This window comes from Sorex araneus, chromosome 6, assembly GCF_027595985.1.
Source record: "Sorex araneus isolate mSorAra2 chromosome 6, mSorAra2.pri, whole genome shotgun sequence".
NCBI lineage: Eukaryota > Metazoa > Chordata > Mammalia > Eulipotyphla > Soricidae > Sorex > Sorex araneus.
In genome coordinates, this window is record NC_073307.1 from 72,644,156 (window position 1) to 72,669,499 (window position 25,344).

The following is a 25,344-nucleotide window of genomic DNA, read 5'->3' on the forward strand; positions in this document are numbered from 1 at the left end:
ATAGTTTCAGTGTTGTTGAGTCTGCACTTTGGATCTAGAGATCTACCTCATCACTGGTATACCTGAGCCACTTGACCCTTATTCCCCTATTACTTCCCTTCCTCATCGTCTCACTCCCACTCTCACTAATTTATTTCTTTCTTTGTCCTGAAAGTAAAGATGGGTTTGAAATCAAGGGTGAGTCTTCTGTTCCACTCTGAAGTAAAGTAGACAGAGTCAATTCTATTCAGCAGTACATTTAGGATGAATTCTTGGAGAAACCATTTGTGTATAAATGTTAATGCATAGCGGCTGCACGAAGGGCTTCCCAACAGACATGTTCCAGAGGTAACTTCTTGATAGAATATCTTATAACCCAAATGGGAGTTATAAGATATTTTGAAGATACCTTTAGCTTCAATCTGATTCTTTGTGTTTCCCACATTTTTTATTGAACAAGTCTATGGCAACTCCTTCCCTACCAAGTAGTGCTTAAACTCAGAGTAATTGTTTTCTGGTGTAAAAATAAACAAAAGCAATCTCTCCTTGTTGTGGCATATACATGCTAACTGAATTTATTATGTCATCTGCTTATCCAATTATACCTTTACCACTATAAAAAAAATTACCAATGAACAGCATCCACACAAAGAGAAAACTATAACAATAAGAGTTCCAATTTGAAAATAAAGCAAAGTTTATTGCATTTAAACAGCAATCCTGTGTAAATTAGGTATAATAATCAGGAACCAAGAAAAAAATACACTTGGTATCTTTTCTGTCCTGTTCCAGAAATGGACTGCTCATTCTTCACTCTCATGGATCACCATCTGGAGAGAAAGTTGTACCAGATTACAGATGTGCATTTCTCCTACTCTTTCTCCCACCAAGTACCAGTAAGATGCTCACTTATATATTTCATTAGAATAAGGAACTTTTTTCAGACTTCAAGAGAACACTTATGCAATCATACAGAGGAAATCACCTAGAGGTATCTTTCTACACGTATAGTGACTGACGATTTAATGTCAGCAGACGTGCTTTGAAAGAACTCAGCTGGAAACTCTTGACCTCATTTTCTTTTCAGGAAGATATTTGTTTCATCAAGACTCACAGACATGGGCTCCAGTAGGGCTCTTCTCAGTTAGGGGGGGCATAAGCAATTCCCTTCCTTTCCTGGGCCCAAGATTGGTCACTTCTAAGAGTAAGGTCTCTCTAATGTTTCTTGCAGCTCTTTCCCCTAGTCATCCTAGCAGCAATAAGTACAGCACACATCCTTTGTGCCAGTTCCCCCTCCAAGTACAGTGACAGTCACTCACCCTGCTGGAAGTGAAGTCTCGGGTTTTAGCACGAAGTTTATTGACTTGAGATTCTGCTATATCAGCACGTTCTTCAGCCTCTTCGAGTTCATGCTGTGCTTTTCGGAATTTCGTGAGATGAGCATTGGCTTGTTCATCCTAAAACCAAAGAACCCAGATGGGTAAGACAGATATGCACCTCTCTTAGATCTTCCTGTGGAAAAAACAAAACAGATCAGGCTGCTATTCTAAAATCATAAATGCGTCTGACTTACAGCCTCTTCAGCCTGCCTTTTATAGGACTTGACTTTCACTTGAAGTTTATCCACCAGATCCTGTAATCTCAGCATATTCTTCCTATCCTCTTCACTCTAAAAGTGAGAACATGGGACTGAAACCAGACAGATAGTACAGAGTGGCATGAAGTTCAATCAGTTTTCTAAGGCTAAAGTGTGTTTCTTCATGTATTCTGAAGAATTCAGAATGATGTTCACATTTCACAGAGAAAGTATCTATCAGACCTGGTAAGTCAACTCCTTGATCCGCCGCTCATATTTCCTCAGGCCCTTAACAGACTCAGTGTTCTTCTTTTGCTCCCCCTCAAGCTCAAACTCCAGCTCTCGGATCTACAGAAAAGTTAGCAGTTAGTCTGGGCTGAAAGGACCAGAAAGCTATGCTGATTCCGTGTATTCTTTCTACCAAGTACCCGCATCTCCAGTTTCTGGATCTGCTTCTTCCCGCCCTTCAGGGCCAGCTGCTCAGCCTCATCCAGACGGTGCTGCAGGTCCTTCACTGTCTGCTCCATGTTCTTCTTCATCCGCTCCAGGTGGGCGCTGGTGTCCTGCTCCTTCTTCAGCTCCTCAGCCATCATTGCCGCCTGAAAATATCAAATCACACCCACTGAGATGCAAACAAAAGTCAGGTGTCCTAGTGCTATCAACTCATGTGTACCCATGAATCAGAGCTTTGCTAAAGAAAAAAGAGCAATAGAAATGAGGCAATGGAATTCTAATTGAGCCTATGCTTCCATGATGGAATTAGAAAGCTATACAAAGCATATAGAATAAACTTAGAAATTTAACTTTCAAGGACTGGTGGAAAATGTTTTTCTCTTTATTAAACTTGGAATCTTCCCCTATCCCCCTATCCCATAGAAACACTTTATCACATTATCATCATTGCATGTTTTGGAAATAGCTTTGATGTTATAGAAGTTTCCATTGATACTAGTGTCACAAGACTGGGAATAATGAAATTACAGCAAAGTCTTTGGGGGACAGGAGTGAGGGTTAAGTGCCTGATCATACAGAACAAGTTGTGATGTAAGGTTCTCCACTGGGCAGCAGAGGTCACTGTTAGAATGATGTTCACACTTCGCAACTGGTCTCTACTGAGACTCAGTTCTAACAGCGATGATAGAGATGAGTCTCTGAAAACCAGAAGTGTGAGGAATGCAAGGCTCTATTTGTTGTGACACTGATTTTCATGTTTGGAGTAATTTGTATGTTGAAGGAAGGAATATTATAACTCTTCATGAACTTAAGAGACAATATGATCCTTTTTAAATCATTGATCCCTTCTTTCTCATGTTCATTTTCCAGACACACAGGAGGGGACATGATTAGTTTGAGGGAAGTGGGAGTGATTTAAGGTACCGAGGTACAGCCAAGTATATCTCAGGGTAGGAAAAGGATGGGGCCTTAATGAAACACAATCTTGGCAGCCATGAATAAGCAAGAATATGTGGAGAGACTCACATCTGTGATGGCCTTTTTAGCTTTCTCTTCGGCATTCCTTGCATCCCTGCTGGCATCCTCAACCTCATTCTGAAGCTGCGTGAGGTCTGTCTCCAGCTTCTTCTTGGTGTGTATGAGGCTGGTGTTCTGGAACAGAAGTGGGTGTTTCCCGTGCATGTCTAGGTTAGGATCTTTCCCCTCTGCCTCCCCTGGCCTTACCTGGGCATGTAGCAGTTGTACTCTTTCATTAGAATCTAGAAGCTCCTGTTCCGCCAGCTTCCGGGCTCTCTCCGTCTGCTCCAGAGACGCCCGCAGCTCCTCCACCTCTGCCTGCAGCAGGTTGGCTCTGCGCTCCACAATGGCCAGCTGCTCCTTCAGGTCCTCCTGGCCCCGGAGAGCATCATCCAGGTGGAGCTGGGTGTCCTGTTCAAACAATGAAGAAAAGAACAGGCAGTTGACAGTATTGGGTCACAGGTCTCATCTACCTCAATGTACATTTGAGGATGAGATTGGATTTCACACCTTCAGCTGTCCCTGGACACTCCTGAGGTGCTTGAGGGTCTCTGCAGCCTGGCGGTTGGCGTGGCTCAACTGGATCTCAATTTCATTCAGATCCCCCTCCATTTTCTTCTTGATTCTGATGGCTTCATTCCTGCTCCGCACCTCAGCATCCAGCGTGCTCTGCATTGTTTCTACCATCCTCTGGTAGTTCCTCTTCAGCTGCTCAATCTCTTCATCTTTTTCAGCTATCTTTCTATCAATTTCTGATTTCACTTGTGTCAGTTCAAGCTGGATCCGGAGGATCTTGGCCTCCTCGTGCTCAAGAGCTGCCTTAAAATAATGAAAGAACATATGCACATCATTATTCATTGTAGCACTCAGTACAATAGATTTGGAATCAACTTGTATGTCCAATGACAGATAAGTGGATCATGGAGATGTGGTATGTATACACAATGGAATACTACACAGCTATTAGAAATTATGAGATTATGTAATTCATGGTAACATGTTTAGAACTGGAAGATATCATAACTAATGAAGTAAGTTAGAGTAAGAAGGATAAACACAGGATGATATCACCATGTGTAGTATTTAAAATCACTGGATGAGGGAATGTAATGTTTTGGCGGGCTGGGGGATGCCCTGATTAACCTTCACCCCAGAGAATAGGTAGGAGAATGGAAAAAATGAGTGGAGGGGCAAAGGGGAGAAAAGACAGACGAGAAGCATCAGGGGTCAAGACAGGAATTCAGGTACAAAGATGGTGATGAGGAATGATAGACCCAAATATCTAAATTAGAGTCAGCAACACTGAAATCAAGAGACCCAAACATTAACATTCAAACTTAGAAAGTGCCTGTCAAGAGGGTGGGCTGGGGGTGGCGGGTGTATGGGAAGGAACCTGGGATCATTAGTGGAGGGAAGCTTATACTGGGGGTGGGATCAGTGCTGCAATATTTTGTGTCTCAAACTCAACTACAAGTAACATTGTAAATCACAGTGCTTTAATTTTTTTAAATGTGGAAAGAAAAATAATAAATATATGTGAAATCCCTGTACCATCCTTTCAGTATTTGTGTGAAGCTATAACTTCTCTAAAAATGCATATTTAAATTAGTTCAGTAGGTGTTCTTGATATAAGTATAGAAAAAGGACAAAAGAAAACAGAAGCAGTTCTGGTAACAAGTATAGGTTTGCTAAACTACCTGCTAGGATAATAAAGATCTAATGAAATACTCATAACTCTAAAACATTAATATTCCAAAACTGTCTTTTCAAACCCTCCCTAACTTCTGTGCAAAAATAAAATGTTTCTTTTTCATTATTATACTTTCACACAACAATACAATTTAAACTATCACATGCAATGAATCATCCAATAAATTAAACATAATTCTCAGTTACTTTTTCATATGATTTGAAAGGAAAGGAGAAGGCATTAGAAGTATGACTTTACTGAGGCAAAAATCAAGGTAGAGTAGGATCAGTGAGGTTCCACCACTAGAGAATCACTATTCCTGCAAGAGTAGCTGTCACGGCCTTCTTAACTCTGCTAACCTCTGCTTCCTCAAGAGCCAGCTGTACATCAGCCTTTTCCAGTTCCATCTGCTTTCGAGATTTCTCCAGTTCATGAATGGTTTTACCATTTTCGGTAATTTGTTCTGTTAGATCTGCTATTTCCTCTGTAAAGAAATAATTTAATATCATTTAAATGACTCTTCCCAAGTTTCTAGGCATGGTAACCACAAATAGATTGCTTTTTAACTCAATTATTATAATTTAAGGATGCTTTTTTCAAGAGATAATACATCATGTAGAGGTGCCAGAGTGAGTGTGCAGTGGGTAAGGCACTTGTCACACAGCTGACTTGGGTTTCATCCCTGACATCCCGTATGGTCTCCTCACGCACCACCAGGAAAAGTTTCTGAGTGCAGAACCAGGAGTAAACCCAAGATTTGCTAGATGTGGCCCAAAAGCCAGAACAAACTAACAAACAAACTAAAATATTGCATAGAAATAAACTTGAAAATAACCCCTTGGTGATGAACACACTATCCCAAACACAAGGATGGGGAGTGGTGGGTGAGGTTTTGAAGTGAAGTCTACTCCAGTACATATCTGACAGTAGCAAAGGGGAGGTTCCATAATAGCTCCAGCTGCTTACGTTCTAAGTTCTTGTTTTCCCGCTTCACAGTTTCGAGTTGATCTAAGGCTTCTTCATAGGCGTTTTTCAGTTTGAAGAGCTCAGTGCTTAAGGTGCGGGATTCCTTCAGAGATGCCTCTAGCTCTGCCTGGCTCTCCTCACACTTGGTTTTCCATTCAGCTAACACCTGAAAACAATAGAAGCAGGGTAGCTCCAATATTAGCTCTTTTCCTCCAAGTTTCTAAGTAAAGACTATATAACCAACTAGGCTGGGGAAACCTAACTAAGCCTTTTGTGTTTTGTTATTTGTTCTTGATTGTTGGACTAACCAAAAATTCCATAATTGAATCAAACTTTTCAAAATTCTAAGTCAATAGTTCCATAAATTTACTCAAAGTTAATCATCTATTAGTAAAAATTTCCATCTCCAAAAAGCAAATGCTTTTTTGAGAAATTAGCTGGACATAATTGCCCATTTCCTAATGGGAAAACGGCTTTGCATTTCTAAGTATTTAATTGGAACTTTATTTTAAATCTAACTGATCTGCTATGTTGAAAGGAGACTTCCATAGAGCATCTAGGTGAAACTCCCATATGTCAACCATCCACCCAGGCCAGCTGCTATAGCAGAAGAACATTTAAGACTCAACAGCATTTGTAGAAATGGCATTGTGTCTCCTGACAATGTTTCAAATGTATCCCCACTCCCACACACACATTCTATTTGCATTTTGTTTTACAGATGAGTAAAATACTGCCCAATGAAGCTCTGGAATTTTTCATGGGTCACATCATGAGTGAGGGAGTGAGGGCTGGTCCCGTGGTTATGAAAGACCTTGTCAGAATTCCAGACCTTGTCAAAGTTCCTCTGCTTCTTGTCCAGAGCAGCAGCCAGGGAGTTGGCTCTTTCCACATCAACCATGAGATCCTCGACCTCTCCCTGCAGTCTCTGCTTGGTTTTCTCCAAGGAAGCGCACTTAGCATTCACTGCCTCAACCTGTTCCTCTGAGTCCTGAAGGCGCTGAGCAAGTTTTTTCCTTAAGAATTTGAAAGATAGCAGATGCTTTTTAAATTGCAGTCCCCTTAAATACTACTATTCATCAAGTTGGAGTCACTAATTGTTGTGATTCAAATACCCTCTTACTTTCATGAGCATAGAGTTTTCTATCTGCTAACACATTGGTGATCAATAATGAGTCTTGTCTGTAATATCAGAGTTGTTTGTCTTGAAAGTGCTAACTCAAATTCCTCTAATGGTACAGCATTGCATTTTAAGAAGAGAAGATGGGGAATATCTAGCAACAAATTTTTATTTCAAAGTAGCTCTAGAACAGGTACTATCTATTATATTCAAGAGTTCTAATTATTTTTTTCTTTTTGGATTACACTCGGCGATGCTCAGGAGTTACTCTTGGCTCATGAACTCAGGAATTACTCCTGGCGGTGCTTGGGGGACAATATAGGATGCTGGGAATCGAACCCGGGTCAGCCGTGTGCAAGGCAAACACCCTACCCACTGTGCTATAGCTCCAGCCCCCAAGAGTTTTAATTCTTTTGAGAGACCTCCCAAGCACTTGTCAGGGGGCTCTTTGGCCACACACAAAGATATTCAGCCAATTAGCGGTACAGTTTAATTCTTAGCTGGGAAGTACAGCTAAGTACCACCAGAGACATACCCATATACCAATGCTCAAGGAGTTGTCTGAGGTCAGAGTTCAATGCAAGTCATCTTCTTCAGACTACTGAGAAATCTCCCCAGTATCAATAGTTCTAGGTTATTTTAAAGGCAAATATAGTGACATACTTGGCCTCCTCCAGCTCCTCTGTGCGCTGGATGGCATCCGTCTCATACTTGGTCCTCCACTGGGCGACCTCACTGTTGGCCTTGGACATTGCCCTCTGCAGCTCAGCCTTGGCCTCCTGCTCCTCCTCGTACTGTTCCCGCAGCAGGTCGCAGTCGTGGCGGGAGGACTGAAGAGCATGGGCCAGGGCATTCTTGGCCTGCAAAAGTCAAGAAAAGAGGAAAATTTCCAGATTAAAATTTCTCATCCATTCATGTGATACAGTTCAGATATGTTTCTATCATCACAAACAGAACAAAGTTCTGCTCCCTTTATCCCTCCCTGAACAGGGCATTTGAAAATTAGGTCAAGGAGCATTCACCTAATGCCATACCTTACTCTCTTCCTCTAACTGTCTCTTGAGTTCTTCTATTTGTTGAGTAAATGCCTGCTTGCTTCTGGAAAGTTGGGATACTATGCTTTCCCTTTCTTCTAGCTGACGACTCAGCTCACCTGTGTTCAGAAGGAAATATATTCACTTTATTTGTTTGTTCATGCATTGACCAACTTCCTATTGTGTGTAAGGTGTTGTGCTACTATCTGGAAGAAAGGCATGGTACTTTCGTAAGGGAAAAGGGATGTGTCCATGAAAAGAAGACTGAAAGCACAAACTGACAAGATGTTGTAAACCTTTAGAACTTTTGAGTGACTGTTTTAAGTTAGCCCATTGAAAATAATTGTAAGTTCCAATATTATCAGGAACACCTAAAACTCCCATCAAATTTTCCAGTGGCTGGTGTTTCTAACTGTTAATAGACTGCTAAGAATATCCTACTTTCCTTGTTACCTTATATCTTTAGTAATTTGAAGTGAAAATTTGGGGACGATATGATATTTCTATGTTTCTCTTGGGGTAAGGGAAGCTAAAATGGTTAGATGTAGAGGCCTTCTGATTCCAGAAGTGAGGTTTGTATATAATTGTAGAAAGAGCTATTAAATTATTCTTCTTCCTTGTCATAGCTGTGGTTGTTAGCAAAGAATTCACTTGTGATGATATATCGAGGAACTAGTATTGTTTGGAGCCACATTTTCTAGGGAAAATACCACAAATAGGAACCAAGGAAACAGTAACATTTGAAGGCATTTGACTTGCATGAAGCTGACCCTGACTCAGTTCAGGACACTGCATATCATCACTTGAGCACTGCCAGCGGTAACCCCTCCACAGACCCAGAAATAAGCACTGAGCACAGCTAGGCTCAAAAAGAAACAAAAAAGAAATATAGTTTTCTTATATTTTTATGACACACACTAAGTTGTATATCTGACCAAGAATAGATAAAATTGGTCATGTCTCTTTATTTTCTAAAATATTTCATTGTAGATAGCAAGAATTCATGTACAGAAGAAGAAAAGCCACCCAATTTGGCTCCTAGTAGTATTTCTTCTTTGCATTTATTTTTGATGCAAATTAGCATTAATCTTGAGAGTTTGTACCCAGTAATATTTGAGTCCCAGGTAATTCTGTTTTACTGCTCTCACTCTTGTTTTTACTGAACTCTCAATGTTCAGAATAGCTTGAGTAGACTGTGCTTTTCTTCCAATTACTTTCCCCACTGCATTAAACTTTCTTAAAAATTATCCACCCAAATACAAACTATCGTTCAAGTTTGACCAGTTCTTCAGTTTCAGGGGACCTGGCCTGTTCCACAGCTCACCAGCCTCAGTCTGAAGACGAGACTTCTGCGTGGCCAATTCACTCATGCTCCTCTGAATTTCCTCGTTCTTGCCCCTGGCCTCACTTAATTGATCTTCAAGGGTTCTGCATATTTTCTCCAAATTTGCCTGAAAGTATTGAAAAAGAAGAGAAAATTTAAGTCCATACTCATATTTGAAAGACCACAGATGAGTCTGTTGTGAAAAGTTGTTGGCTCGTTCTGCCTAAGCACCTTGGATTTGGACACGCTCTCCACGTTACTGGCGAGGTCGTCAATCTCGAGCTTGAACTCGCTCTTCTCCTTCTCCAGCTTCTGCTTGACCCTCTGCAGGTTGTCTATCTGTTCCCCGAGCTCGGCCACGCTGTCTGCGTGCTTCTTCCGCAAGGCAGCCACCGTGGCTTCATGCTGCAGGGTGACTTCCTCCAGGTCCCTCCGCAGCTTGAGGAACTCTGCCTCCCGCTTCTTGTTGAGTTCAATCTGGGTGGAGGTGACACCTCCTGCCTCCTCCAGTCTCTCAGTCAGCTCCTCCAGCTCCCGGGCATAGTCGCTCCGCTGTTTCTCGGTCTTGGCTCGGGTAGCCCTCTCCGCCTCAATCTCTTCTTCCAGTTCCTCTATTCGAGCCTGAAGGGGAGAGTCATTCACACCCCACCCCACCCCCCAGAACAGCAAGTCCATATACAGAAAAAGCTAGGTTCTATTTCCAGCAAAGAAGCCCAATGCTTACAATTTTCAGAAATAAAAAAGCTAATTTCCATCAGCAGAAATTTTTCTCTGCCTTAATATGACAATTATGCCAGCATGGAAAGTTAAGGATACTATCCATTCAACTAAATATTAACACCCAATAATTCAACTATGTGTTAAAAAAAACCCTACAGATAAGTGTTTCATGTCTATTGTGTGATTCAAGCACAATGGAAATCAAATAAAGCCATTTACATGTTTTAAATGGCAACAGAGGTAAGTAGCCATCTCTCTGTGTACAAACCACGTGTTAAATAAAGTTTAATTGACCCCTACCTGAAGCTCCTTGATTTTCTTCTGAAACTGGAGGCCCAAGGTTTGTTCATCTTCCATTTTGCTCTGCAGTTGACTATATTCAAAGTCCTTCCTGCAAAGAGAAATAAAGAATGTGTGAAGACACCAGATCCAATAACCTAGAAAACTGAACTCAGACATTTAAGGTCATACTTCTTAAGTCTTTCATCCAGTTGTTGCTTATCATTCTCAAGATCTAAAATGGATTCTTGAGCAAGCTTCAAATCTCCTTCAAGTTTCCTCTTGTTCCTTTCCAGGTCTACACGAAGCTTCTTCTCTTGTTCTAGGGAGCTTTCCAGCTGAAAAAGTTTCCATTTCCTTTAGAGAACAATGAATAAGCACCATTCTTGGGGCTTCTCTAACCCTAAAATCGTGAGACTGCATTTAGCCTCATTTACTTACATCATCAACTTGCTGTTCCAGCTTGCTCTTGATTTTGCTCAAAGAATTGACTTTGTCTTCTTCTGCTTGGAGGTCATCCAGGGTCTGCTGGTGAGCCTCCTGAAGGGCCTTCTTCTCCCTGGTCAACTTTTCAATGGTTTCATCCAACCCAGCAAGTTCTTCACTAAGATTTTTAACCTATGAAGAAGTCATAAACAATCATAAGAAATGATAAAAGTTTGCAGTGACTACATTAACCTGGAAAGATCCGTAAAGAGAGTACCTTGTTCTCTGTGGCATGCTTCTCCTTCTCCACCTTGGCCAGTGTCAGCTCAAGGTCATCTATGTCTTTCTTCAGTTCTGAACATTCATCCTCCAGCTTCCTCTTCTTGGCCGTCAGCTCAGCGTTGATCTCTTCCTCATCCTCAGCTCGCTCAGTTAGCTCTTTGATTTTGGCCTCTAGTTGGAATTTGGCTTTAATCAGCTGATCACATCTTTCCTCTGCATCCAACAAGTTTTCACTTTCCTTAAAAAAAATATTTCTTTTCATGATAAGAATTTTTGGCATTTAATATTTCTATTACATATACATTTTAAATGAAGCATCCTAACTAAAAGCAGAAATTCCTCCAAAAACCCAATTTTCTTTAATGATCAAATTAGAAAAAATGTTAAATAAATAAAATTCCTAAATACATACAGCTTGTACTTGGAGTTGCAGGTCATTCTTCTCTTGTACTAGAGTGACCAGCTTTTCCTCCAGCTCTTTCCTTTTTGCCTCTGACTTGGCAAGTTCATCTCTGGTTTTCTGGAACTCTTCCTTCATGGTGGCCATCTCCTTCTCAGTTTCTGCGCTCTTGAGAAGAGGCTTTATTTTGAAATACAGCTTCATCCAGGGCCAATGCTTGACATTCATGAATGATCGAATATTGTACTGGATGCAGAAGATGGACTCCCTAAAAATAATATATTGATTATATCAAAAACAGAATCCCACTTCCCCCTATAGCTTGTACTTGAACAAAAACTGTTTGACCTTCTCTGCACCATCTTTTGGAATTCCACACGCATGAGAAACCCTCTGCACACAGCTTGTGTCCGAGTAATCAGTTTGGCCAGTCGATCATCTCGCATTTCTTCCAAGACTCCTAGCAATCCAGCCTTAAAAAATACCTTCCAGGGAATAAAGACGAAATGAGTCAATTTGCAGGGAGATGCCTAACAGGGACAAAAGGCCAGAATCTCTCAGAGCTGAGGCATTACCTTTGTATGCCCAAATTTGTACTGAGTGTGGTCGATGTCAATGGATGCCAGTAGCTTTTCGCAGGCTTTTTTACTGTCGATGAACTGCCCTTCGGGGATGGCACTGGCATTCAGCACGCGGTATCTGTCATCACAGACCCAGAGATAATCAGCAGAAATACAGCCTTTATATCCTCTTGCTAATGCCTCCCTTTCTTCCTATGATGTCAAGGTCCGGGGAGAAAAAGGGTCTTGCCCAGAGTCACACTACAGAGCCCTGGAATCTAGAATTCTTGATTTTTAGTACAGGTATTCTTTCCATGTTGTATGTGAAATAAGCCCCTACTATAAAATCATGGAAGTATTTATGTTCTTGTAAAGTTTTCCATCTTTCCCTGGAGTCCATAATTGTCCCCACAAAATGCTCTTTTTATATGTAAAGATACATATAAAATATATATATCCTTTCAAATTCTAGAATTTGCACATTTCATCAAGAAATTTACATAGTTAAACCTTGAACACCAAGACTTGAGACTTGTAAATCCACTGACATGTGAATTTTCATGTAAATAAATGATGCAAACTTGTATTTATAAATATAATATAGTACTATAAATGCATTTTCTACTTACTGTGATTTTCTTAATAATATTTTGTTTCTATAATTTACTTTATTTTAATAACATAGTATTCAATACAAATATAACATATGAAGTATATTTGAATGACTACAGTATCAGTGAGGTTACTGGTCAGTAACAGTCTACTTAATTTAATTCATTTATTTTTGGTTTTTGAGCCACATGTGGTGATGCTCAGGGGCTTACTTCTGGCTCTGAACAGAGGAATCATTCCTGGTGCTCAGGGGATCACATCGGATGCCAGGGATCAAGTCCAGATTGGCCGTGTTCAAGGCAAGTGACCCACCAACTGTATTATCTCTCTGGTCCTCGCAGGATATTGTAGTTAATTAACTTTGAGGAAGTCCAAAGTTATATGTAGATATCAAGTGTTTGGGCAAAAGGGACCCTGAATTCTGTGTTATTCAATGATCAGTTGGTAGAGCAGTTTTGTTACCCACCTTTGTTTAAAATCCCCATACAGAATCCGATTTGGGAATCCCTTCCTACAAATGCGAATGCCCTCCAGGACACCATTGCACCGCAGCTGATGGAGAACAAGGCTATGTTCCATAGCCCCTAAATATGGAAGCAAGAAATATTATCTTCACACAGAATTTCTTTGAAATGAAGCACATTTAATTTCAGATTAAATTGCCCAAATCCAGCATAAGTATGTAATTCCTTTCTTTTGCTTCAAAGAATTCCTCCCCTCTCTCTTTCTCTCTCTCATATAAAATCACTTTATTTTAAAAAACGTACAAAATAATGACCATCTACAAAGCAATAAAGTGTCTTACCTGGAGTTTTGCTTTCATTGGGAATTATACAACGCACAAAGTGGGGATGGGTGGTTCTTAAATTTGACATCAATTTATTCAGGTTTTCCTAAATAAGAAAGATAAAATTTGGCAGTGGAGTATAGGCATTTTACAGAGAAAGATATATTATAATAATAAATGCATTTTAAACTTATCATGAATTCTAAAACATAAATTAACTCTAATTTTTTTTTTTTTTTGCTTTTTGAGTCACACCCAGTGATACACAGGGGTTACTCAGGAATTACCCTTGTTGGTGCTCAGGGAACCATATGGGACTCTGGGAATCGAACCCGAGTTGGCCCAATACAAGGCAAACGCCCTATCCCCTGTGCTATCACTCCAGCCCCCAAATTAACTCTACTTTTTAAAAAGTTTTGTGGTGGGGGCTGGAGAAGTATCTCAGAGAAATATCTCAGGGGTCAAAGGTGCATACCGTGATTATTTAAGGACCTAAGTTTGATACCAGCACTCCATGAACTTCTGAGCACAGCTGACAGCCCTGGTGGCCCCGGTGCCACTGGACCAGAGCAGTGCGGTGTTGCTGGGCCCTAGCACTGAGTAGCCCTGCTCACTTATCTCAGCACCACCCGCAGAGGCTCCCGGGTGGGTTTCTGAATAATGGCTGGAAGGACTAAAGGTAGGTGAATGTACATGTGTGTGTGTGTGTGTGTGTATGTGTGTGTGTATGTATATATGTGTATATATGTGTGTGTGTTTTATATACAATTTATAGTAAAATAGTGTTTCTAATAATTTATAGTAAAATAGTTCAAGCAAAAGAATGAAGTGAAACACTTCATTCATATGAAGACCAATATGAAGATTGGTCTTCATAGTGTGCCAGAGACCAATCAAGCACAAAATGCCTTCCCAAAGCAAACATAGTGACGGATCCAAATCACAGGATCCTGAGATACTACTGCCTGTGCTCCGCAGGCAAGCCTGGATTAAGAACTAATAAGCCAGCCAAACAGCTAGCTTCAATTCTCTAAGAAATAGTGACAAGATTAAGACTTAAGTACTATTCCTAATAAATCATGTTTAGAATCTTCACAGTGCTCATTTTCAGATGATGAGAGAATATGATGATTTTTTTCTTACCCTGAAAAGGGCAGAGACAGTTTGGAAAGAAGAACCCTTTTTCTTGGCAACTTTCTTCTTTCCACTGTCTGCTGAAAGAAATAGAGTGTGTAAATCCTGGAGTACAGCAGCAATAACAACAGGAACAGCAACATAGTGAAGGAATGGGGAAAATAAATAAAAATGGGAGTGAGGAACACTCAATTAAAAATAAACTAGCTGTTAATAAAGGGTTTTTTTTTTAACTCCTGTGTATCGAATAAAGGAAGAAAACACAACTCAAGGCATGCTAGAGAGAGTCTTTTACCATCTGTTGTTGCGAAAGTGGCATAGAGATGTGCCAGGAGCCTGTTGGAGGACTTCTGGTACAGCCCGACGACAGTCTCATTCAGAGGATCTTTGTTCTTCTCCAGCCAACCTGAGACACTGTAGTCCACAGTGCCAGCGTAGTGCACCAGTGAGAAGTGGGCCTCGGCTTTCCCCTTAACCACTTTGGGCTTCTGGAAGTTGTTGGACTTTCCCAGGTGCTGGTCATACAGCTTGTTCTTGAAGGAGGTGTCTGAGGCCTTGGGGAACATGCACTCCTCTTCCAGGATGGAGAAGATGCCCATAGGCTAGAAAAAGGCAAGATGGAATATGCATGGTGTGTGTTTATGAGCTGTAGAGATGAGTAGTTGAGTATGAGAAGTTATCGAAAGGACAGAACATAATACCTTCTCGATGAGCTCGATGCAGGCAGCCAGGTCCATGCCAAAGTCAATGAATGTCCACTCGATGCCTTCCTTCTTGTACTCCTCCTGCTCCAGCACGAACATGTGATGGTTGAAAAACTGTTGCAGTTTCTCGTTGGTGAAGTTGATGCACAGCTGCTCCAGGCTGTTATACTAAGACAAAAACACAGTATTCACATGGAAAGTTAGAATTCTTTCAAAATTAGAGCCCCGTGAGCATTTCTCTTCTTTGACTTAGGTTCTTGCTAACACATGTGCATTCAAGTACACATTCAAAGTGTAGTTTAGATCATATCTCCTCCACAAAGTTTTCTTGAACTTTGAATAAAAATGTATTTCTTCTCTCCTGAATTTCTATGCTTTGGTCCTCTTCTCTTTACTACTATAATCAAACCTATTTTGTAGCTATATTGAAGAGCAACTACAAAATGATTTTCCTCACCTGCACATGTTACATCTGCTTTATGTACATTATTTTCTCTTTTGGCTTTTTGGATTACACCCAGCGGTGCACAGGGGTTACTCCTGGCTTCGCACTCAGAAATTACTCCTGGCAGTGCTCGGGGGACCATATGGGATCCTGGGAATCAAATCCAAGGCAAATGCCCTACCCATTGTGCTATCACTCCAGCCCCTTTATGTACATTTTGACCAATGGCTTTACACTTAGCACCCAGAATCAGCAAGACATTTATGTATATTACATGTTTGACTCATAAAATTCTCTATATTAATGTTTACTTTTGCTTGGTTTCAATTCTGGGCCACTCGCAGTGGTGCCCAGCGGCTCCTCCAGCCCCGGAGCGAGGAGTTTTCCCTGGCTGCGCTTAGGGGGCCACACGGTGCTGGAGACAGACCCTGGGCCTTCCACGTGTTTCTTTGAGCTGCCTTCTCAGCCCTGCACCGACTGTTTAAAACAACTGTCTGTGTAAGAATGTCTTTTAAATTTTCACTTGGTGGCTTCCATCTCTATAAAATAATAAGATTCCTCTGAACATGGTACATACCTTCCACATGAGTCACCCTAATTTTTCTAGAATGTGTGATGTATAACACTTTGAAATCTTCCTTATAGGATCAGGAAATCCAATTCCCTATCTGAAGTCATATTAAAAACATGAATAAAACTTATAAAAACCTCAAATATCTCAAAGCCTGCAATGTCCAAAACACCAATGAAGTGCTGTCTTGGCAGCTTTGTGTCCAGTTGCTGGTTGATGCGAGTGACCATCCACAAGAACAATTTTTCATACACAGACTTGGAAAGTGCATTGACGGCATGATGAACCTGTGGAGGCAGAGATCAGGTGATGAACTGAGGCAGTGGCAGTTGGATGACTGTCACATCCTGTCCTGTAAGCATTTGCTTACCTGGTCCACAGTTTGACCTTTGGTCACATACTCATTCCCAACTTTCACTCTCGGGAAGCACAAAGCTTTCAAAAGGTCTGAAGAGTTCAGACCCATCAGGTAGGCTGTCTTGTCAGCCACTGGCAAGAAAATAAAAATAATCACAAAGGTAAATCCCTAATTCTTGGTAAAGTAGAACCACTTTGAAAATTGTACAGATGCTGCTAAGTTTGGCAAAGCTCGTTTTGGGGGTTTACATGCATATCTCAAACCTGCTTTTATGTGGCCAACAAAAGCTCTCACTAAGAGAATCATTAAATTTCATGAAAAGCTAGTAATTGGTTCCAGAAAGCTTGGTCACTTGTCATTACATCTGAAACTGGACCATTCTAGTAATTCAGTCTGAGCACTCAAGCTGCTCACTTCTCCAGGTAGAAGGATCGATTTCCTCACAAGAGGCGTCAAATCTCGAATGAAAAAACAACTCTCTTACTCTGGCAGACAGCCTGTTTCAGGGGGATTGTACCTTCAGTGCCATCTGGCTCTGCCTGCTCTTCCCGCTGCTTCTGCTTGAACTTCATGTTCCCATAGTGCATCACAGCCCCGGTCAGTTTGTAGAGTCCAGATTTCTCTTCTGGGGTGAAGCCCAGAATGTCAATGGCACTCTAAAATAGAATGACAACCCAAAGCCTTACTGACTCCACTGAGACAAAACAGCCTGTATTCTTCTCTCCATTTTACTTACATCTGTAGCCAATAGCTCCTCAGCATCATCGATGCTGGCCACCAGGATTTCCCCCTGGCTAATGAATGGGTAGTCATAAGGGTTAGTTGTAATAAGCAGCAGCTCTGAAACAACAAAGGAGGTCACACCATCACAAAAGGGAAACATGGTTGCAACTCTTGGGCTGCGAGGCATGTATTTTTGTTGCTGGATCCCAACTTAATAAATATTTGTTTTTTCCCCCAGTGGTGTTAGGGATCAGATACCAAGCCTTACACATGCAAGGCATGCTCTCTGTCACTGACATACCTCCAGCATCCAAATTGAATTTGAAAGTAGAAATCTACTTCCCACACCATGCCACTCAGGCCCTAACTGAATATGAAGTACAGTGCATGCTACACAGCCCTCCCATATATGTGGATCAGAATCCCAGAGATGATATTTAAATTAGCTGCTTTGCATATGAATAGTGCATTTAAATGTAATTGCGGAAAGTTAATAGAAAAAAGCAGCTGAGTGTGGATCAGAACAGGAGTTCACGTTGGGAGAAACAAGCTTTGCTTGGTATAATCTGAGATTTGCCTAAATTCTGTTGAAAAATCTGCAGCTTATATACAGGCTCGAAACAAAATCTGAAAAGACAGAGCCAAAGAGCAAGACATTTCAGGGAATATTCACAGAGAGTATTATTTTAATCTGATTTGGCAGAGACTCAGCATTTTGTGATGGTTTTTCTTCTTTAATAGAATAACATGGACAGTTAAATGCTCAGTGAATATAAAGCATTTTATAAATCTGCTCTGAGTTTAATTTTGCCTTAGCTTGCTTTCTACCGACTGGATTTGGTTTCTTCACAATGCTGCATGCTACCCCTAGACAAACTTTTTCTGAGGACTTTCTAGTCACCTACGTATAGCACAGTTATTTTGTATAGTCATCAGTGAACTGCAATGCCTAAAACTTTCTCTAATTCTTTTCTCACCTATAAGCTCAGGCTTCTTGTTGGAAAGGATTTGATAGAAGATGTGGTAGCTTCTCTCAGCTTTCAACTGGAAAGTCACCCTTGATTTTTCCAGCAGATCTATTAACACAAACATTGGATTCTTCCAAACCATTTCCCATGAACCATAGTTATTATCTAACCCCAAATATCTACTTACAGGTTTCAATATCTGCTGAGGCCAGCTTCCCAGTGGTGCCAAAATGGATTCGGATAAACTTTCCCTGTGGAATGGAAAGGAACCAGCACTTACTATTGTGCATCCTCCATCTCTCCTTTACCAGTTTTATATATCTTTACCTTCTGCTACACTGTCTCAAAAGAGACACACCCATCCAGGTGACAAAATAAATCAACATTTTTTTCAATATTTAAATCAAATTGTATTGCTTTCCTGTTTGCAAAACAATTAGTGGTTTCCTGACTAAAATCTAAATGCCTTCTTGTAAGTCAGTCGTGGCTCCCACCCTTGCTTTGTGTCGGTAAGGTCACCTCCTTGCCTTCTTCACAGGAGCACTGGGGTCCTTGTTAGGTCTATTAACTAGACCAGACACTTCTCTACCTAAAAGAGTATGGCTTTATTTCCCTGTGTCTCCCTTCCTCAGTTCAGACACCAGTCCCCCGAGAGATCTTGTTTGTCAACACTGTCTAAAGGAGACCCTGCCATAGACCCAATTCACTGAATTCCACAAGAAGGTATTATTACCCAAGTCTTGTTAATGTGTGTTGTTCCTTTTTTACGTAACCACGGTGGACCAAAATTTTTATAAGGAAAAGAACCTTATCTTGTATACCACCAAGAATATCCTAACTTGACTGAAGTCAGACTTACAAAGCGTGAAGAGTTGTCATTCCTCACAGTCTTGGCATTCCCAAAGGCCTCCAGCAATGGGTTGGCACTGATAATTTGATCTTCCAGAGTCCCCTAGTACAAGAATCAAGAGAGGAAGAAGCTGCAAGGGACAGTAATAAATGCTTTCCTACCTTTTCACTGTTGTCATTGATGTCTATCAGTCTCTTATAAAGCTGGTCCCTCCCTCCTTGACTTTTTAGTTTGAAGATCAACCAAAGTATCAGCATCTCTCAGAATTTTTGCCACTTTTTACATTTGGCTTGATTTGGAGCTCTTGACATATTTTTATTAATATTCAATTCTTTTGTAGGGCAATTTATCTGATTAATTTGTCTGGAGTACTTTCATATTACTGTAATACATGCATTTTAAAGCACCATTCTCATATGTCACCATTCTCTAAAGGAAGTATATGTGATTCTGCCATAACTGAACAAGCTCTCTGAGCTTCTCCCAAATTGATGTTTCTAGGTAAGGCTTAGAATCTTTTGGTTCGATTGTTTTGGCTTTTGGTTTGGGGCCACATCCAGTAGTGCTCAGGGCTTATTCCTGGCTCCACAATCTTGAATCACTCCTGTCAGGGCTTAGGGAAATCTATGTAGTGTGGTAATCAAACCTGGAAATGAAACCAACTTACTCTCTGTATTATCTCTCTGGCCCAAGCCTTAGAATCATATTTTCTAGGTAATCACAGCATCCAGTCCTATAATCTGTCTGGAGTAATTTCATATTACTGTAATACTTTCATTTCAAAGTACCATTCTCATATGTCACCATTCTCTAAGGGAAGTATATGTGATTATGCCATAACTAAATAAACTCTCTGAGCTTTTCCCAAATTGAGCTTCTCTTCAAACCACACACTGGGTTGTCTAAGAGGATTGGTTACTCTTCAATATTCAAACTCCTGAACTGTTCCTTTCTTGAAAAGATCACCTTGTTCTAAAGTTAAGACAAAGGTTAGTAGGTACTTCTCCAAATTACCTTCATTTTGGAGTCCTTTTTCTTGGCGAGGTCTCCAGTAGCTGCAATTGTTGCAAAATACTGAATAACCCTTTTGGTATTCACAGTTTTCCCTGCCCCAGATTCTCCACTATAAAATGGAGAGAGAGAGAGAGAGAGAGAGAGAGAGAGAGAGTGAGAGAGAGAGAGAGAGAGAGAGAGAGAGAGAGAGAGAGATCCTGTTAGTATAGCGAATCTCCTCTAGATGCCACCAGACAGGACCTGAACGTATTCTGAATGCATGTACACACACACACACACACACACACACACACACACACACACACACACACACACACACACACACACCTCTACCAAGCAAATGTGAACAACCAATGGAGAGGTAATGGTCAAGGGATAACTCCTATATTCTGTTTTCTGTGACCTTACCCGTACCTTCCTGTCTGTTCCTAAATATTTTTTGCAGCATAGATTTTGCTCTAAACACTTCCTAGTTATTAGAGGAGACCAAAAGCACCCTGGCCTTCTGCAGCAGGAACAGCCATTGCTACGAAGCCTCTCTGTACTTACGTGATCAGAATTGATTGGTTTTCTCGATCTGCCAAAAGTTAAAAAAAAAAAAATTAGTTGATGGCAACATAAAAAGAGCTTTCAATCCTGCATCATTCTCAAGCACTCAGAGCTCAATTGCACAATTTTTCTTCCATCTTACATTAGGTCAGTCCTAGATGAAAGCTAGAATAGCCTCATTCTTGAGAATAAGTCTCAGAAAGGCAAAGCCCCTACATGAAAACAGCCAGTGATTTCTGTATTAGACTGATTAAAATAATATTTCTAATCTTTTTAAACTCATAAATACTGTTAGTTTCATATAATCTCATTGATTTTTTCATAAAATTAAAATTAATATCCTACAAGACCCTAAAATGGGACTTTCCTGCCTTTGAGAGGACTTTGAACCTCCTCTCCTTAGTGCTGGTATCACGTTTCAGACTAAAGGGCCACCGGAGTTCTCTGAGGATCTTCCAGGTAACTGCCCACTGCTCCAGATTTCCTCCCTGAAAACATACCAGTCAGCATGAACTGATAGGCGTTGTCCGAGATGGAGAAGATGTGGGGCGGGGCCTCCTGCCGCTTTTTGCCTCTGTAGCCATCTACCACCTCAGGGTTATACACCGGCAGCCACTTGTAGGGGTTGACGGTGACACAGAAGAGTCCAGAGTAGGTCTGTGGAGCAAGGAAAAAAAAAATATGTTTACATGTGTATAGTCGTGTACGTATATATGAGTATGTATATGGATTGGAGTGATAGCACAGCGGGTAGGGCGTTTGCCTTGCACTCGGCAGACCCAGTTTCTATTCCTCCGTTCCTCTCGGAGAGCCAGCAAACTACTGAGAGTACCCGGCCCGCATGGCAGAGTCTGGCAAGCTACCTGGGGCGTATTCAATATGCCATGGAGATGTTACTGGTGACTGCTTGAGCAAATAGATGAACAATAGGACGACAATGCGACAGTGCTATAGTATATGTATGTTTACATGTGTATAGTACATGTATATATTCAAAATATGTATAGTATATGCATATATTCAAAACATTTTTCCTTGGTTGTTATTTATTTTATCATAAACCTATAAAGGAAAGATCAGATTTGTCTATGTAGAGGGAAGTAACCAGACCCCCACAGCAAGTACTGATACTGAAACCAAATCTTTTTTTTTTCTTTTTGGGTCACACCCAGCAATGCTCAGGGGTTACTCCTGGTTCTGCACTCAGGAGTTACTCCTGGCGGTGCCCGGGGGACCATATGGGCTGCTGGGAATCAAACCCCGGTCGGCCGCATGCAACCAAATCTTGATTCCATCTTTCCTGATCTCCTGCTTGCTCTTCCTCCTTCCAACTTCTAGCTCACACTATATCTTTATCTCTTCCCCTTTCTTCTCTTTTTATTTCCTTTGTTGTTATTCAATAACTTTATTAAATGTAAATCTCTCAAGATCCTAACCCCCAGCACCATCTTTACCCCTGCTCCAATCAAATATTCCAGAACACCTACACAGGTGAGAACACTCACATAGATCATCCAGGAGGTATAGCGCTCCTTGAGGTTGTACAGAACAGCTGGCTCATTCAGGTGTGTCAGCATGGCCATGTCCTCGATACGGTCAAACTTGGGTGGGTTCATTGCATAAACATCTTCTGGTTTGACCACCAGGGTCTAGAAGAAAAGGACAGTAATGCTCACCTAAAGTCTATGCTCTTCCTGCTGCAGTTCCCTTAGCCTGAAGAGATTTCTGAGATCAGTACAAATGAAAAGTACTGTATGGAGATGGGGGCGAGGGTGGTGGTAGGGGGCAGAGACAAAGTGGCAGGAGTGGTGATAAAATATGAATATGGTTTGTTCAGGGTCTCTCTCTCTCTCTCATCTGGAAGAGGGAAGGACTATAGGATGAGATGGAAGCCTCTATAGATGGGGGATGGCATAGACACAGAAGCCAATTGGAAGCTTTCAGCTCAGTAACACTAGCCACACCCAAACTCCAGCAGCTGATGGGCTCTTTTCTCTCTATTGAAAGGACCTGATAAGGTAAAGGGATATACATAATGATGTTTCTTCATCTGTATTGCAAACTGAAATGCCTAAAATGAGAGAGAAACGGAGGGAGGGAGGGAGGGAGAGAGGGAGGGAGAGAGAGAGAGAGAGAGAGAGAGAGAGAGAGAGAGAGAGAGAGAAGGAGGGAGAAGAGATGTGCCTGCCATAGAAGCTAGGCACGGTGGGGGTAGATTGAAGGGATGGGAGGGAAACTGGGGACACTGATGCTGGGAAATTACATTGGTGGAGGGATGAATATTGGAACATTGTATGACTGAAATGCAATTATAAACAGCATTGTAATGGTCTCTCATGGCGATTCAATAAAAAATAATAATAATAAATTCTTTTTAAAAAAAGACATGGTTTATCTATTGGTGTCCCTCAGGCATGGAAAGTCAGGAGCAAGAAGGTAGTCTTGGGTCCACAGACTGCCACCCACAGAGTGAATCCACATGCTAGGTGTTCTGAAAACAGCTGTCTACCCCTCTACCCACGTCTTGCTGCTTCACTATCTTCCCAGCTCACACTCATGGAAGAGATTCCAGTCCTACCTCACCCTTCCTGCTTTTCTGAAGACAGAACATTAAAACCAGTTAAAGAAACTGGGGCAGAAGAGCAGTTACTTGACCTGTACTGGGCAAGTGTCTCAATAACCCCCGGCTCTGGTGGGTAGCTGAAGAGCCTCAGGCCAGGGTACACTAGCCACACCCGAACTCCAGCAGCTGGTGGGGTGTGAGATCAGCCTCCTCTCCTCTGCCCCGAGCTCTCACCTACATCTCTCTGAGACCTTACTGGAAGATGGAAAAGTTTTCCATTCCCATCCCCGTCCCCGCAAAAGGAGCCTGGTATAAAACCTGTATTTTTGTTTCTTCTGACACAGATACACTTTTAAGTATTAAAATATGTTTATTTAAAAAAATAGGAATTTAGCATATTGGAAATTAGCAATCCTCATTTTAAGTATCTTGTTTTGCCATTTTGGTTAACATATCTTTTAAAAAATATTTAATTAAAGAGACAGGATTTACAAAGTTATTGGTAGTTGAGTTTTAGGAATACAATATCCCAACACTAATCCCATCATCAATGTCAATTTCTTTCCAAAGTTCCCATGCTCCCTTTAGCCCCAATTCCCACCTGCCACCTTGACAGATATATTTCAGTTTTATTATATTAGATCTTATGTTTTCTCACTTTGTTGAATCTATGCTTTAGATTTATGGCTATACCACTCTCCACATCACCTGTATACATGAGGCCCCTTACCCTTTTACCTCATTACATCCTTTTTCTCATCTTCTTCTTAACCATCCCCCCATTTCTTTCCTTCTCTACCCTTCTCCTTCCTACACTCTGGGCTCAAGGTTGTCCTAGTCATCCCCCTTTATTATACTACATTTCTTCACCCCATATTCTATATGTCACTGATAAGTGATATCAGCCTGGCACAGGTTCATTTCAGTTGACTTTTGTGTATCTATGCCTCCTTGTGAAGGATCTCTTAGATTGTCATCCACTGTGTTTATTTATTGTCCTTTGTATTTTGTAAGCTATATTTAGCTCCTAAGTTTGAAATAAGCGAAAATTCACATTCCAGAAATTTCAACACTTGGTAACAGTGAGGTAACTTTTTCTGTCTGTTTTCTTTTTGTTTTCCATGCCTTTTTTCTTTGTATCAAATTCAACAATGTTATTTCTTTACCCCTTTAGTTTCCCTATTTCATTCTTGCACTTCCACAGCCTGGGACGCTATGTAGTGTGAGAGATTATGCATCACCTTTAGTGAGGAGCCTACTATTTCTCATGTGCTGCATGAATATTTCTTCTACACAGCCCCAAATTCAATTATATTGTATAGCTAGAAGAATTAGGGAGTGACATAGGCTACCTAAAGGAAGTGATAGATAAATCCTGTAATTGTTGGACTCCTAATTCCACGTAAGGATGTAGATGTGCAGAGCTGGTACCCACTAACCGATAGAAATGTAAACACTGACAAAAGCACCTGAACATGAATTATTTTGATTATTTTCAACCAGGACTTTCTCCTTCTCTCCCTCCCACCCACCCTACAGTGAGCCCTAAAGTCGGACACCAATATTCTCTCTGCTCTCTCCAAGGATACATGAGAAAACTTGGACAGTGATGTTATTGTCTTAGCTTACACCAAGACAGTGTGAACAATTCAGTTTCTGTACAAGAATCAAACAGAGAGAAGCGACTGGGGGTGGAAGGCAGATGCTTAAACTGGGCAACCAGGAGGAACTGACAGGCCACTTGCCTCCAGGGAGCGTGGAGAAGCTTACCCGATTGTCTTCCGTTTCCACCGTCACCTTTCCATCCTGGGTATTCTTAATTTTCCCCTTGACATATTCTTCCTTTGCATCAACCACAAAGCAGTAGGTTTTGGCATCAAAAGGCTGATTCTGAGCCTCGATCCTTTCCTTTTCTGATTTCCGGAGGAAGGGAGCAGCTATGCCGTACACTTCCATTTCACTGTCACTGCTCATGATGTCAGCTGGAAAACAAATACCCCCAAACTCCCTGGTGAGCCCAACTGCCTCCTAAGTCAGGCCCAAAGCAATAGCCTAGGTTTGTTCCACCACCCTTACATGAGACTTACTGCTGGGAAAAATCAAGTGGGCTCACATTTATTGCAAAGGGCAAAGTGCATATGTAATTCAACCTCTGTCACCCAAGGTTCAGGTTGGTAAGAGAGCCTAAAGGGAGAAGGCAACTTCAGGGGCCCGTTTTCTCCTGTGTAAAATCCGGGTGT

The 25,344-nt window shown here is 41.2% G+C and overlaps 1 protein-coding gene across 2 annotated transcripts; it reads right to left on the reverse strand.

Moving 5' to 3' along the window:
- Positions 1–659: 659 nt before the first annotated feature.
- On the reverse strand, positions 660–25,078 carry LOC101544403 (myosin-3). Of its 2 annotated transcripts, XM_055142163.1 has the most exons (40): positions 24,875–25,078; positions 22,047–22,190; positions 21,042–21,198; positions 20,542–20,569; positions 19,993–20,101; positions 19,945–19,950; positions 18,988–19,080; positions 18,316–18,379; positions 18,138–18,236; positions 17,174–17,277; positions 16,955–17,093; positions 16,450–16,568; positions 16,217–16,366; positions 15,061–15,231; positions 14,655–14,961; positions 14,369–14,439; positions 13,244–13,331; positions 12,905–13,022; positions 11,842–11,965; positions 11,615–11,751; positions 11,279–11,534; positions 10,862–11,104; positions 10,600–10,776; positions 10,351–10,496; positions 10,180–10,270; positions 9,391–9,780; positions 9,160–9,286; positions 7,836–7,954; positions 7,465–7,661; positions 6,514–6,697; positions 5,682–5,847; positions 5,075–5,199; positions 3,536–3,844; positions 3,233–3,436; positions 3,035–3,160; positions 1,984–2,154; positions 1,799–1,903; positions 1,553–1,648; positions 1,299–1,436; positions 660–809 (listed from the first exon to the last, which is right to left on the reverse strand). In XM_055142163.1, the coding sequence occupies exons 1-40, from the start codon at positions 25,076–25,078 to the stop codon at positions 783–785; spliced, it is 5,829 nt and encodes a 1,942-aa protein (XP_054998138.1). In that variant the 3' UTR covers positions 660–782. The 2 variants fall into 2 exon arrangements, with proteins under 2 accessions (XP_054998138.1, XP_004603954.2); XM_004603897.2 differs by lacking the exon at positions 19,945–19,950.
- Positions 25,079–25,344: the final 266 nt, after the last annotated feature.